General features: G+C 47.2%; 1 protein-coding gene across 4 annotated transcripts in view; it reads right to left on the minus strand.

Moving 5' to 3' along the window:
- The window catches only part of si:dkey-230p4.1 (centrosome-associated protein CEP250), a 33991-nt gene that overhangs the window by 10818 nt on the left and 7821 nt on the right, over positions 1-15352 (minus strand). For 3 of the 4 annotated variants that reach the window (XM_059032029.1, XM_059032027.1, XM_059032028.1), the window contains exons 11-19: positions 13607-13767; positions 12603-12773; positions 12113-12257; positions 11740-11886; positions 10314-10544; positions 9251-9444; positions 8007-8134; positions 1824-7300; positions 722-910 (exon numbers count right to left, since the gene is read on the minus strand). In XM_059032029.1, coding sequence (XP_058888012.1) covers positions 722-910; positions 1824-7300; positions 8007-8134; positions 9251-9444; positions 10314-10544; positions 11740-11886; positions 12113-12257; positions 12603-12773; positions 13607-13767 — 6843 coding nt within the window. The remainder of the gene's footprint in view (positions 1-721; positions 911-1823; positions 7301-8006; positions 8135-9250; positions 9445-10313; positions 10545-11739; positions 11887-12112; positions 12258-12602; positions 12774-13606; positions 13768-15352) is intronic. The other variant, XM_059032030.1, reaches the window with a different exon arrangement.

The following is a 15352-nucleotide window of genomic DNA, read 5'->3' on the forward strand; positions in this document are numbered from 1 at the left end:
CCCCCGTGTCTCAGTATTTACCAGCTCCCCCGTGTCTCAGTATTTCCCAGCTCCTCTCCGTGTCTCAGTATTTACCAGCTCCTCTCCCCGTGTCTCAGTATTTTCCAGCTCCCCGTGTCTCAGTATTTACCAGCTCCTCGTGTCTCAGTATTTACCAGCTCCTCGTGTCTCAGTATTTACCAGCTCCTCGTGTCTCAGTATTTACCAGCTCCTCTCCCCGTGTCTCAGTATTTACCAGCTCCCCGTGTCTCAGTATTTCCCAGCTCCCCCAGTGTCTCAGTATTTACCAGCTCCCCCAGTGTCTAAGTATTTACCAGCTCCTCTCCGTGTCTCAGTATTTATCAGCTCCCCCATGTCTCAGTATTTACAAGCTCCTCTCCCTGTGCCTCAGTATTTCCCAGCTCCCCCTTGTCTCAGTATTTCCCAGCTTCCCCTTGTGTCTCAGTATTTACCAGCTTCCCCTTGTGTCTCAGTATTTACCAGCTCCCCCAGTGTCTCAGTATTTACCAGCTCCTCCCAGTGTCTCAGTATTTACCAGCTCCGTGTCTCAGTATTTACCAGCTCCCCTCTGTGTCTCAGTATTTACCAGCTCCCCCTTGTGTCTCAGTATTTACCAGCTCCCCCTTGTGTCTCAGTATTTACCAGCTCCCCACATCTCAGTATTTACCAACTCTTCCCTGTATCTCAGTATTTACCAGCTCCCCCCAGTCTCAGTATTTACCCGGCTCAGTGTCTCTCTCAGCTGCCCTCTCTCTCTCCTCAGTCTCTCCGCTCGCCGCTCCAGATGTTTTCTCTCCTCTTCCAGCTGTTGCTTCTCGTGCTCCAGCTGTGCCACCGCCCTCTGCATGGATGAGAGTCTCTCCTGGAATATATTTCCCCCCAGCAGGACTGGAGGACCAGCTGGCTCAGCCTGAGAGAGACATAGGGGACAGAGATGGAGAGAGGAACAAGGATGAGGAGGAGAAAGAGAGCTTTCAATGGAGTCAACTGTATTGTACTCCCTCGACACTCAATAATGTGATAAATCATAAATTTGGTTCATTCACTGCTGGGCCATGTTGACAGTAAATTGTACAAATCCTATATTTTCTTGTATCAGGGCCCTTTACTTATTTACTGTTTTGAATATTTCGCTATTTTTGTGTAAGTCAGGCAGGGAAATAAAGAGAGGTGCTGTACATGAGAATGCATTGCCCACTGAGAAAACACTATTGCTGGAAGGCAGGTTGCAAATGCAAAATGATTGCAGCTGCAGATTATAAATCAGGAATGATTGCAGTGGAGGACACTAACGCTGACTGCAAACTTTCAAGAGAAGTTAGAAAAAGAATGATAGAAAGTGACAGAAAAGAGCAACACATCTGCAGCTGATACTGCAGAGTCATATAGTTGAGTAGATCGTATTGCAATCTGATATTGCACAGTCATGGAGTTAATCAACTAATTTTGCTTTGAGAGGTACTTTTTTAAAATCTAAAATAAGAAATCTTACTTTATTCCACTGGCTGTGTATGACAACCCTTTGAAAGGTCTCTAATGGGGTTGTGCAGATACACAGATTAACATGTTTTTTGTCGGCAGGTATTAAATTAAATTAAATCACATCAAACAAAAGTGTTAATTTCACAAGAAAATCTGCCATTCTCTCATCTACAAAACCAATCAATGGGAGTTAAGTTCCACACTGAGTCATTCAGGAAGTTAATTAATACCTAACAACTTGAAACATAGCACAGGGATCTGCTCAGATTGTCCGACTAGCTGCACGGCCCTTGTTCCCAAGGTATTTCCTGATTATTCAGAAAGAACGACCTTGTACTAACCTGCAGGGGGTGTGTCGACAATGAAGCCACCCCTTCCTGCAGTGGTCTGACTTCCTGCTCCAGGTTCCCAGTTCTCTGTCTCCACTCCACCTCTCCCTCCCTCCCTCTCTCTCTCTCCAGCTTCCTCACCCGTTCCCGGAGTCTCTCCATCTCCTTGTTCCTATTCTCTACTCCCTCTCTCAGTCTCTCCACTTCTCCCTCCCTCTCCCTCACTGCAGCTCTCAGTCTTACCCCTTCCATCTGCATCTCCCTCATCTCTTGGTTTTTCACCTCCACCCTCACTCTCAGCCTCTCTACCTTTTCCTCCCTGTCTCTCAGCCCCTCTCTTTCTCTCTCCAGCTCCTTCAGTCTCTCTACCTGTCCCTCCCTCTCTCTCTCCAGCTCATTCACTCTCACTCTCTCCGTCTCCTTCTCTCTCTTCCTCAGTTTCTCTCCTTCTTTCTGAAGCTCCTCCACTCTGTCACTCAGCTTCATGACCTCTCTGCTCTTCTTATCCAATCTCTCCTTAAGTCTCTCAATGTCTCTCTCCCTCTCTCCTCCTCTCTCCAGCTCCTTCAGCCTCTCTATCAGTCTCTCCGCCTCTCTCTTCCTCTCCCTCACCATGGCTCTTAGTTTCTCCTCCTCTTGTTCGAGTCCCTCCACCCTTTTGTTCAGAGTGTCGGTCTCTCTTTGCTTCATTTCTTCTCGTTCTTTCCAACTCACAATGTCTGTCTCCAGCTCCTCCACTCTCTCTCTCAGCCTCTCTGTCTCTCCCTCCCTCTCTCTCCAGCTCTCTTCCACACTCTCCCTCAACCTCTCTATCTCTCTGTTCTTCTGTTTCTGTAGTTCTACCACCTTCTCTCTCAGCTTCTCCACCTCTCCCTCCCTCTCCTTCAGTTCTGAGGTCTGTCGTTCCTCTCTTTCTCTCAGTACAGTCTTTACCCTCTCTGCCTCTCCCTCTCTTTCTATGAGTAACTTGGCAATCTCTTCTCTTCCTTCATGCAAGGTCTTCACTCTCTCCCTCAGCCTCTCTACCTCTCCCTCCCTCTCTCTCACCTCCACCATCACCTTCCTTCCCTCTCTCTCCAGTTCCTCCACTCTTTCTCTCAGCCTCTCCACTTCTCCCTCCCTCTCTCTCAGTTGCGAGATCTGTTGTACCTCTCTTTCTCTGTGTAGGATCTTTGTTCTTTCCATCTCTTCTAGTTTCAAGCCTAGCCCTGCTCTCTCTTCTTCTAGCTCCTCCACCCTCTCTCTCAGCCTCTCCACCTCTCTCTCCCTCTCTCTCAGTTCTGAGATCTGACGTTCCACTCTTTCTCTCTGTAAATTCTTTGCTCTCTCTGTCTCTGCTTCCCTCTCTCTGAGCTCCGTGGTTAGCCCTGTTCTCTCTCTCTCCAGCTCTCTCACTCTCTCCCTCAGTGTCTCCACCTCTCCCTCCCTTTCCCTCAGTTCTGAGATCTGTTGTACCTCTCTTTCCCTCAGTACGGTCTTTGCTCTCTCCATCTCTTTTTCCTGCTCTGTGAGTAAATTTGCAATCTCTTCTCTTCCTCCCTCCAAAGTCTTCACTCTCTCCCTCAGTGTCTCCAGCTCTCCCTCCCTCTCTCTCAGCTCCTCACTCACCCCCTCTCTCTCTCTCTGTAGGGTCAACACTCTCATTCGTTCTTTCTCTATCTCTTCATCCTTCTCCTTCAGGGTGGCTCTCTGTCTCTCCTTCCCTTCTCTCCTGATCTCCTCTATTTGCTCTCTCAGTCTCTTTCTCTCTGCCTCCCTCTCTCTCACCTCCATCGTCACCTTCCCCCCCTCTCTCTTCAGCTCCTCCACTCTCTCTCTCAGTCTCTCCATCTCTCCCTCCCTCTCTCTCAATTGTGAGATCTGTCGTTCCTCTCTTTCTCTGTGTAGGATCTTTGCTCTCTCCATTTCTTCCAGCTTCAATCCCAGCCCGGCTCTCTCTCCTTCCAGCTCCCTCACTCTCTCCCTCAGTGTCTCCACCTCTCCCTTCCTCTCTCTTAGTTCTGAGATCTGTCGTTCCTCTCTTTCTCTCAGTAAGGTCTTTGCTCTCTCCATCTCTTTTTCCCTCTCTCTGAGTAACTTTGCAATCTCTTCTCTTCCTCCTTCCAAAGTCTTCACTCTCTCCCTCAGTGTCTCCAGCTCTCCCTCCCTCTCTCTCAGCTCCTCACTCATCCCCCCTCTCTCTCTTTGTAGGGTCAACACTCTCACTCGTTCTTTCTCTATCTCTCCATCCTTCTCCTTCAGGGTGGCTCTCTGTCTCTCCTCCCCTTCTCTCCTGATATCCTCCATTCGCTCTCTCAGTCTCTCTCTCTCTGCCTCCCTCTCTCTCACCTCCATCATCACCTTCCCCCTCTCTCTCTCTAGCTCATTCACTCTCTCTCTCAGTCTCTCCACCTCTCCCTCCCTCTCTCCAAGTATCTTGGAAATCTCTTCTCTTCCTCCTTCCAAAGTCTTTACCCTCTCCCTCAGTCTCTCTGCCTCTCCCTCCCTCTCTCTCAGGTCTGAGATCTGTTGTTCCTCTCTTTCTCTTTGCATGGTTTTCACTCTCTCTATCTCTGCTTCCCTCCCGCCTAGCTCCATGGTTAGCCCTGCTCTCTCTCTCTCCAGCTCCTCCACTCTCTCTCTCAGTCTATCCACCTCTCCCTCCCTATCTCTCAGTTGTGAGATCTGTCGTTCCTCTCTTTCTCTGTGTAGGATCTTTGCCTTCTCCATTTCTTCCAGCTTCAAGCCTAGCCCTGCTCTCTCTTCTTCTAGCTCTTCCACTCTCTCTCTCAGCCTCTCCACCTCTCCCTCCCTTTCTCTCAGTTCTGAGATCTGTTGTTCCTCTCTTTCTCTCTGTAAATTCTTTGCTCTCTCTATCTCTGCTTGCCTCTCTCTGAGCTCCGTGGTTAGCCATGATCTCTCTCTCTCCAGCTCCATCACTCTCTCCCTCAGTGTCTCCACCTCTTCCTCCCTCTCTCTCAGTTCTGAGATCTGCTGTACCTCTCTTTCTCTCAGTAAGGTCTTTGCTTTCTCCATCTCTTTTTCCTGCTGTCTGAGTAACTTTGCAATCTCTTCTCTTCCTCCCTCCAAAGTCTTCACTCTCTCCCTCAGTGTCTCCAGCTCTCCCTCCCTCTCTCTCAGCTCCTCACTCATCCCCCCTCTCTCTCTTTGTAGGGTCAACACTCTCACTCGTTCTTTCTCTATCTCTCCATCCTTCTCCTTCAGGGTGGCTCTCTGTCTCTCCTCCCCTTCTCTCCTGATCTCCTCCATTCGCTCTCTCAGTCTCTTTCTCTCTGCCTCCCTCTCTCTCACCTCCATCGTCACCTTCCCCCTCTCTCTCTCTAGCTCATTCACTCTCTCTCTCAGTCTCGCCACCTCTCCCTCCCTCTCTCCAAGTATCTTGGAAATCTCTTCTCTTCCTCCTTCCAAAGTCTTTACCTTCTCTCTCAGTCTCTCTGCCTCTCCCTCCCTCTCTCTCAGGTCTGAGATCTGTTGTTCATCTCTTTCTCTTTGCATGGTTTTCACTCTCTCTATCTCTGCTTCCCTCTCTCCTAGCTCCATGGTTAGCCCTGCTCTCTCTCTCTCCAGTTCCTCCACTCTCTCTCTCAGTCTATCCACCTCTCCCTCCCTATCTCTCAATTGTGAGATCTGTCGTTCCTCTCTTTCTCTGTGCAGGATCTTTGCTCTCTCCATTTCTTCCAGCTTCAAACCTAGCCCTGCTCTCTCTTCTTCTAGCTCTTCCACACTCTCTCTCAGCCTCTCCACCTCTCCCTCCCTTTCTCTCAGTTCTGAGATCTGTCGTTCCTCTCTTTCTCTCTGTAAATTCTTTGCTCTCTCTGTCTCTGCTTGACTCTCTCTGAGCTCCGTGGTTAGCCATGATCTCTCTCTCTCCAGCTCCATCACTCTCTCCCTCAGTGTCTCCACCTCTTCCTCCCTCTCTCTCAGTTCTGAGATCTGCTGTACCTCTCTTTCTCTCAGTAAGGTCTTTGCTTTCTCCATCTCTTTTTCCTGCTGTCTGAGTAACTTTGCAATCTCTTCTCTTCCTCCTTCCAAAGTCTTCACTCTCTCCCTCAGTGACTCCAGCTCTCCCTCCCTCTCTCTCAGCTCCTCACTCATCCCCTCTCTCTCGCTCTGTAGGGTCAACACTCTCACTCGTTCTTTCTCAATCTCTTCATCCTTCTCCTTCAGGGTGGCTCTCTGTCTCTCCTCCCCTTCTCTCCTGATCTCCTCCATTCGCTCTCTCAGTCTCTTTCTCTCTGCCTCCCTCTCTCTCACCTCCATCGTCACCTTCCCCCTCTCTCTCTCCAGCTCATTCACACTCTCTCTCAGTCTCTCCACCTCTCCCTCCCTCTCTCCAAGTATCTTGGCAATCTCTTCTCTTCCTCCTTCCAAAGTCTTCACCCTCTCTATCAGTCTCTCCACCTCTCCCTCCCTCTCTATCAGTTGTGATATCAGTTGTTCCTCTCTTTCTCTGTGTAGGATCTTTGCTCTCTCCATCTCTTCCAGCTTTAAGTGTAGCCCTGCTCTCTCTTCTTCTAGCTCTTCCACTCTCTCTCTCAGCCTCTCCACCTCTCCCTCCCTCTCACTCAGTTCTGAGGTCTGCTGTTCCTCTCTTTCTCTTTGTATGGTTTTCACTCTCTCGATCTCTACTTCCCTCTCTCCTAGCTCTGTGCTTAAACTTTCACTTACTCTCTCCAGTTCTTCCTCCCTCTCTCTCAGCCTCTCCACCTCTCTCTCTTTCCTCCTCAGCTCAGCGGTGTGCTCCACCTCTCTTTCTCTCCTTAGCCTCTGCAGGGTCTCAATCTCTCCGTCCCTCACTCTCACTTTCTCATCCTCCTCTGTCCTGGCTGCCTCCAGCCTCTCCTTCAGCGCCTCTGCTCTTTCCCTGCTTTCCTCTCCTTTTCTCACCAGCTCCCTCGCTTGTTCTCTTAGTCGCTGGATCTCCTCGTCCCTCTCTCTCATGGTTCCTTCCTTCTCTTTCTCCAGCGCCTGCACTCGTTCTCTTAGCTCTTGGTTCTCTCTGTCCTGTTGTTCTTCTCTCTCTGTCTCTAACTCATCCAGCTTCTCTCTCAGTCTGTGTGTCTCTGCACACCTCTCCCTGAGTTTCTCTTCCCCTGCTCGGCGATCTCTCTCCAGCCTCTCCACCTCTGCCTCCCTCTCTCTCAGCTCTTTCCTCAGCTCCTCTCTTTCCCTCTCCAGTGCTTTGACTCTCTCCTCCAGTCGGTCCACCTCTCCATCCCTCTCTCCCAGCTCTGAGCTCAGAGCCTCCCTCTCCTTCTGCCAGCTCTCCCTCTCCGTGTTGCCCCTCTCCCTCTCCTCCCTCTCCCTCCCCTCTCTCTCCCGGGAGAGGCTCAGCTCCTGGCTCAGCCTCTCCCTCTCTCCCTCCAACCTCTCCTTCGCCCTCTCCCCCTCCTCCCTCAGCTCCTCTATGTCTTGCAGCAGCCCATCCTTCTCTCTCTGCAGGCGGGTGGTCTCAGTCTGCAGTTCTGTGCGGAGGCATTCAATCTCCCCTGAAACACACAGAGAGGACACTAACAGACCCACAGGTGAAGGGATACAGTAAGACATCTCCTTCAGACAGACAGAATGGAAGACAACCACAAAGGCTAACAGAAAAACAAGACACACAGACAGATAGGCGTGCACACAGACAGACAGACTGACAAGCAGGCAGACACGCAGACAGACAGATACACAGACAGAATAGAAGACAAACACACAGACCGACAGACAAACAGGTTGACACACATTCAGACAGGCAAATATACACAGACACAGACAGACAGACACCATCCTCAGCTCATACATACACCACAATGGCTACTTCAAGTTAGTTTGAACTGAAACTAAACAGCCTCACTAAAACTGAATATGATTTGTGACTGTGCTATACAGGTGAAATGAGGCTGGCTACTGTTGATTGAAATACTCACTATGCAGTCTCATCCCTCAATCCACCAGCCTAGCCGAGGAGAGTACTCGCACTTGTACATTTATTATTAGAAGGTCACCTTTGTCATTTTAAAAGCTGGTGCAGCATACTAGTGTACACTAATAACTGCAACATGACTAATAACTCTGCAGATACTTAGAAACTCACATAGCATACAGCCAAAGGCTTTAAAACACACTGGCCTCCCATTAGCACACTACACTTCCCACATTGACTTCACACTTCCACTGACAATGAGCATTATGCACTCCCTACTGACCTACCCTGCAGCACCTCCTTCGCCTGCAAGAGGGTTTGAACTTTGACCTCCAGTTGACCCTGCAGGATCTGAAGGTTGGAGTTCTTGTGATTGGCTGCAGAGAGGTCGCAGTGCAGGGTCTCCTGGAGTGACCTGCGGAGAGAGGAGGTGAAACATGAACCCCAACCATCACTCGGTATCAGACCTGGGGTCAATTAGGGTAATGATTACAATTACAATGATATTCTGTTCAATTACAATTATGCTGAATAATCACAGTTATGCTGTCACTATGCTGCACTTTGCTGTACTGTGCTGGACTATGCTGCACTATGCTGTGCTATGCTGCACAATGCAGTCACACTGCAATAATATTTCAACTCCTCTGTGTGGAAAATCAATTTCTAGAGCTGCTACCAGAATGTTGAGTACATCTCTGCAAATAAATCTCTGGGGCTAAAAAAGCACTGAGCAAAACAGAACATGAGGTTCAGTAAGTTTAAATATATAATGCAGATTCAAGGTTCAAAAGGTTTCAATGTTAAAACAGAATATGGAACTAAAAAAAGTTTTTTTACTTAATGGTTTACTGAAAATGTATAGTATCTCAAACATTGAAAACCACTGGGTGTGAAAATCAATGTAAAGTTTGAAAGGTGAAATACAAAGATATGTATGAAGACTAAATCGTCTATTTTTCTTGAAAATGTGTCTCATGGTATGAACTATAAGGCTTAAATGTTTTTTTTTGGTTTTTTTTTTTTAATAAATTTAGTAGTCGCCAATTATTTTTTGTATTTTCAACCAATTTAGAATATCCAATTATTTTTATGCTCAGCACACCGCTACCACCCTTGCGCTGACTCGGGAGCGGTGAAGACGAACACACGCCGTCCTCCGAAGCGCGTGCCGTCAGCCGACCGCTTCTTTTCTCACTGCAGACTCACCATGCAGCCACCTCAGAGCTACAGCGTCGGAGGACAACGCAGCTCTGGGCAGCTTACAGGCAAGCCCACAGGCGCCCGGCCAGACTACAGGGGTCGCTGGTGCGCGGTGAGCCGAGGACACCCTGGCTGACCTAAGCTCCCCCGCCCCCCTGTGCAGTGCCTCCTGGGAGCTCGCGTCCACAGTCGGCAGTGGAAGAGCCTGGACTCGAACCGACGACGTCTAGGCTATAGGGCGCATCCTTCACTCCATGCGGAGCACCTTTACAGCCTTAATTTACACTTTTGAGAACGGATGGTTTTAGCGCTCCTGGTTGTCCGATACCTCAATTCCTCTCTCTCTCGCTCCAGCCCCTCCTTCTCTTTCTCCAGCGCTCTCAGCTCGCTCTGCAGCTTCTCTCTCTCTCTCAGCAGCGTCTCATTGTCGCGCTCCGCACGGCTCTGACTCTCTGCGACCCGGCTCATCTCCTCCCGCAATGCCTGCAGCTCCGAGCAGGCGTCGCCATGGAGACGGGTCAGCTGGGGGGGGGGGCGTAATTATTAAATAGTTTCTCCTGGCCTTGCCCCTCACCTGCCTATCTCTCACTCACAATGACAGAGACACTGGACTAACCCAGCATTCTGCATTGTACAGGCCCTGTCTGCTGCACAAGGCTGTGAGACTGGGAGGCAGGATTACTGTGTATTTCTGGGGGCTCCCTGGGCACAGATAAAAGTGCCATGTCCCGCACCAAATCCAGTTGTGATTCCATAATTCATACTGCACATAATTCATATTGCACTTCCTATCGCTCTAATGTGTAATTTAAAAACAAAAATTAAAATTCTCTCCTTTCTCCCTCAGTCTCCCTCTCTTTCACCTTCTCTCCCCCTACTCTGAATCAGCACCAGTCACAAGATGTTGTATCCAGGTTTATGCTGGTAATGGCTAGAATTTAGCTAGATTTTAGTTACTACAAAATGATGCAGAATATAGATTAAAGAGATCTGGTGCACTGAGAATGCAATCTGTGAAATTGAAACTGATGAATTGGTTCTTAATCTGCCGTATATTTTCTTGTTATAATGACTTTTTAATGTATCTACAGTAAATTGGTTGTATTAATAAAGTACTGTTTAAACAGGTTTTAAGTCTGACTGATATTGTGCTGATGCGCTTTGGAGTTCTGGATTGAGCCAGCACAATTTTTGGTGTGTTTTATTGTGTTGTATTGTTTGTAATGTGGTTAATAATGTCAATTTTTTTTTATTTTTGTAATAAAGTGCTTTTTAAAAGTCAAAGTCCCCCTAGCCACTCATTCTCTCTCTCACTTCCTTCAGTGTCTCCTCTTTTCTCCTCCTCTCCTTGTGCCTCTCTCTCCCTCATTCTCTTTCTCGCTCTCTCTCACCTCCTCTAGTCTCTCCTCTCTCCTCTGCATCTCCTCTCTACTTTCGCTCTCCTCTCTCTCCCTCTCGCTCTCTCTCTCGCTGGCTCGTTGGAGTGTGCTCCAGGCCCGGTCTCTCTCCGATTCCAGTTCCTTTCTCTCTCGTTCCGCTGTCCTCAGCTCCCTCTGCAGCGAGGCTCTCTCCGAGACCAGTGACTCCAGTCTGGATTGTAAACTGGACAACTCTGTCTCCAACTGGGCAAGAACAAACACAGGAGTGAGTCAGTGCTACTGTTACTGGTTTACAATAAACACAGATTGAAGACTCTGCTTTAAAACACAGTCACTCCTGTGCGGGACACAAGACTGCTTCTAAATGCTGTGATTCTGAATCACTACTGCCACGAACATGACCTACCCTAGCCTCTACTGTTCTCAATGGCTCAGGACGCATATACTAAAAGACCTTACCTGTGCAACATACTGTATACAGAACAGTGTCTTTAGGGAATTTCCACACAGCAGGTGAGCCTCAGGCTTCTAGGTTTTTAAAAGGAGTAGTTGGTCTGATCCTTTAAAATCACAGCGTTCACGAGAAGACAGTGTTCTGCCAGACTCAGCTGGACACAGTGCTAACCCTAAGCATCAGCGCCTTTAACTCTGGTACATTTTGATGTTTAATAGCAGTTTCTCAGTACAATCTTTGTTTTTTGGATTTATAATATTAAAAAAAAAAACATAACAAATTCGGTGACAAGCGCTTCAACAATGAAGACAGTGAGAAAGTCTTCTGGTCAAAACATTTGCCATTTAACTTATTAAGTTTCTTTCAGTATTTCTAAATTTCGCACTATTGAGGCGTTATTAGAAGATTAGATAGATGATGAATAATATAGTTAATATGTGGTGTGCCGTCAACTGGCCGCTTCTTTTCATTCTGCGGGCCCACCATGCAGCCACCTCAGAGCTACAGCGTTGGAGGACCATGCAGCTCTGGGTAGCTTACAGGCAGGCCTGCAGACGCCCAGCCAGACTACAGGGGTCGCTGGTGCGCGGTGAGCCGAGGAAACCCTGGCCGACCTAGGCCCTCCCCACCTGGGCGGTGCTCGGCCAGTTGTGCGCCACCCCCTGGGAACTCCCCTCCACGGTCGGCAGTGAAATAACCTGGACCCGAACTGGCGACCGCCAGGCTATAGGATGCATCCTGCACTCCATGCAGGATGCATCCTATGCCTTTACCAGATGCGCCACTCAGGAGCCCCGACTTTTGTTTTTAATAAATAATCTCAGCACCTGTAAGCCTATATGCATTATTCAGGTTCTGGGGCAGTTGATTCCTGACCGGGGGAAGGGGGGATAAAAGTAATGCTGAGATCGCCCATGAAGCCCTTCTATTTCCATCCCTGTTACAGCCCCTAAGCAGGCTGGCTTGTGGTCTCCTGACCCCTACCTGCAGGCTCTGGGAGTGCAGCTCTCTCTTATCTATCGCCAGAGCCTCGTTCAGAGCACCCATCTTCTCCAGTGAGTCCCTCAGATCAGCACAGTCCTTCTGCAGGAGAGTCTGAGAGAGGGAGAGGCTGGAGACAGAGTCCTGGGCCTGCGGAGAGAGAGGGAAGAACCATTACTGTACAGACAGGGAGAGAGTGTGTGAGAGACAGTGTAGTTAGTGTACAGTGAGAGACAGCGCGTGTAGCTACCATGTGCAGTGAGAGACAGAGCGTGTAGCTACCATGTGCTGTGAGAGACAGAGTGAGTAGCTACCATGTGCTGTGAGAGACAGAGCATGTAGCTACCATGTTCAGTGAGAGACAGTGTGTTGTTACCGTGTGCAGCGCTTCCTGCAGCTCGTCCCTCTCTCTCTCTGCCAGCTCCTTCTTCAGCTCCACTTTCTCTAATGCCCCCCGCAGGCTGGACAGCTCCTGCTTCCTCTCACTGCTCTGAGTGCTGGCCAGGGACTGAGCGGTGAGTCTGCAGTAAACAAAAGACACTGACAATCTACACAAGCACACACTGAAATCTAGAATCAACACACGGACATCTAGAATCAACATATTGACATCAAGAATCAACATACTGTTCTGATACTACACAGAACAATATTATTGGTCCTGTTTTTCCATTTCTTTTCCATTTTGTAGTAATTTACACTAAAACCAGACCCTTTATTCAGTGATGTTTGTTCAGATTTTGGATCACACAGTTGGAAACTGTATTGAACTGTATGACTGTATGTTGATTTTGCCTTGTCAATACTAACTGCATACTAGTATTTATTTGTCATCTCACTCTGCAGCTCTCCTCTTCCCCTCTTACCGTTCCTTTCTCTCACTCTCCAGCTGTCTTCTCTCCTCCTCCGCTTGCTCCCTCCTTTCTCTCTCCATCTCTCTCTCACTCTGCAGGCGCACGTTTTCTCTCCTCTGTTCTTCGTTCTCTCGCTCCATCTCTCTCAGTCGCTCCCTCAGTGGCGGCAGGGTCGCATTTTCACTGCAACGCAAAAACAAGAAAGGAAAGTCCACTAGGGAGACGCAACTGTGATCTAGTAACTGAGAATGTATAAACAAAAGCACACTCTTCAGAGCTGAGTGAAGTCAGCAAGCCTGGTAAGTAATGAAAAGCAAATAGAGAATGAACAATAATGTAGACAGTATGTAGTAGTGTCCCTTAAAAACGGATGGAAACCAAATCAATGTTAATACGTAGTATGTGTAGGACGGGGTTTCCCAGAGTTTCTTAGCTCATGAGATTAGGCATCCTGACTGAGGACCTCCAGCTGAAATTTTGACTTTGATAACCTTAGTAAGAGAGGTTGTTCGTTTGTACCAGTAAAAGTACTGCTGCTTTCAGTATGTTCATATCACAAACTTCTACCAGAAAACACACTGGCAGAAATCCTGCATTTATTTATTTATTTAGTTATTTAGTTATTTAGTTAATTAAATGTGAGGTATAATTATGAAATGGATTCATTAGTTGCCAGTTTTATTCTCCTACAATCACCCCCTTTTGTTGTATAACGGTACAAACTGTTAGCGCAGGCGCAAGCTCTTAAATCTAATTTACTATGAATCACAAAAAAAGATTTACTCATGAACTGCTACAAGTGTTGTTGTTTTTGAGATGAACCGGAATTCTAAGAATCCTTAAAGATCATTGGTTAATTTCTCAAACGTGAATTATAACCAGAATGATAGATGAGGAGATGGTGCCCAAGGCATTTGGATAATTAGCTGGGAGGGTGGTGTTAGTGGGAGTCAAATTGACCGATTCTGTCTGTGCTCACTTCTCTCTTTTTCTCTCCCCGCCCTCAGCCCTGTTACCTCTTCAGTGATTCGTTGGCAGCTCTCAGTGCCCGCTCCTCTCGGCTCGCCCTCTCCCGTAGCTCCGCCCCCTCCAGTTCCAGCTGTCTGATTCGCTGCTCTAGTGACTCCCTCTTTCTCGCTTGCTCGAACTCTGCTTTCCTCAAGAACAGAGAGGCCTCCTGAGGGAGAGGGAGAGGCAGGAATGATTACTGTCTGTCCAAAATCATTTCACATGTACGTTAGAATAAAGGGACCAGCATTACAAACAGGCCATATAAGGTTATTACATATGTAAATTAATTTAATAAAAAAAAAAAAAAATTAAAGTGCTATAGAGTTCAGCCACTGCATTAACTGGTTTACCTCAATCCCTAAAACCATGCAGAGTTTCCTGAAGATCCGTCTTCATTTGCTGAAGAACATTTTTTCCATTGTGACTGCCGAGCTCTCTCCTAATATAGCCACAGATAGACTGTTTTGTATGTGATGGTAGAGTGTTTAGAGCTGTCCAGAGAAATTATATGAATGGCGCCGACACAACTAGGATAGCTGTGGCAATACCCTAGATTTCCCATAAAGTTCGGTCCTGTGTCGGGAGTCACTGTGGTTTTCCTCCATCCTTGATTCTAACTGCCATGACTCCCAATTGTTATTATCGTAATCAAAAGAAATGCAGACAATGACCATGTTTTAACACTTTGTCAATGTAATCTTTTCTCAAGTTTGCTGTACGCACAGAATTATTTGCTACTTCTGCTTATGATTCATGTATGAAGCATTGTAAAACCACTGGTATTTGTTCACTGTTGTAATTGTAATTGATAATCCCCCCGGGTGGCTTGGCATGAAGAGTGCTATATAAGAGTACACTTGCACTGTATTGTATGAAGTCTGTGGTTAGAAATCAACCCTCGAACACTTTCAAAATAAAGCACGCAGACATTTCTTAAATATACTTCTACAGTACCAGGCTATCGTGTATTCCAGAGGGTTGAAGCTCCCAAAAAGGTTTATCGAAATACTGGGGCTGTACAGATACTCTGACTTTGAGTTATTCCCTTTAATATGTTTTTTTTTGTAGGAAACCGAAGCAAACCTGTTAAAAATGTATTAATTTCACATCAAGAAAAGCTGCTTTTCTCTCATTCACCCTCATCTATACAAGCCAGTACTGATCAATAGCAATGAACTCCAGAGCCCGCTCCTTCTCCACCCTTGCTCCGCAGTGGTGGAATGACCTTCCTACAGATGTCAGGACTGCCCAGTCCCTGACCACATTCCGGCGCCTCCTTAAGACTCACCTCTTCAAACAGCCCCTGTAGAACTCCTCTGTTTGTATCCTGGGACACTATCACCCTTCATTTAAATGTGCTTTATTTTGCTCTTATCTGCCCCCTATTTTACTGCATTTAATCCTGTACTTCAGAATACTGTAATCTGCCAAGTGTTTAACCTGTAGTATTTTGTATTTAATCAAATCCTGATGTAACTATCACTATTTAATCATATCCTGATGTAACTATCACTATTAGCTGCTGTATTATTGAATTGTGGTTTGTCACACTTGAACAAAAGTTATTGTATTTCTTGCTCTTATTGTATTACTTGTATTGTAACACTTGAAATGTATTTGCTTACGATTGTAAGTCGCCCTGGATAAGGGCGTCTGCTAAGAAATAAATAATAATAATAATAATAATAATAATAATAATGAACTTCTGCACTGAGTGATTTAAGAGACGACCACTCTGACTGAATTATCTA

This window comes from Acipenser ruthenus, chromosome 10 (assembly GCF_902713425.1).
Source record: "Acipenser ruthenus chromosome 10, fAciRut3.2 maternal haplotype, whole genome shotgun sequence".
NCBI lineage: Eukaryota > Metazoa > Chordata > Actinopteri > Acipenseriformes > Acipenseridae > Acipenser > Acipenser ruthenus.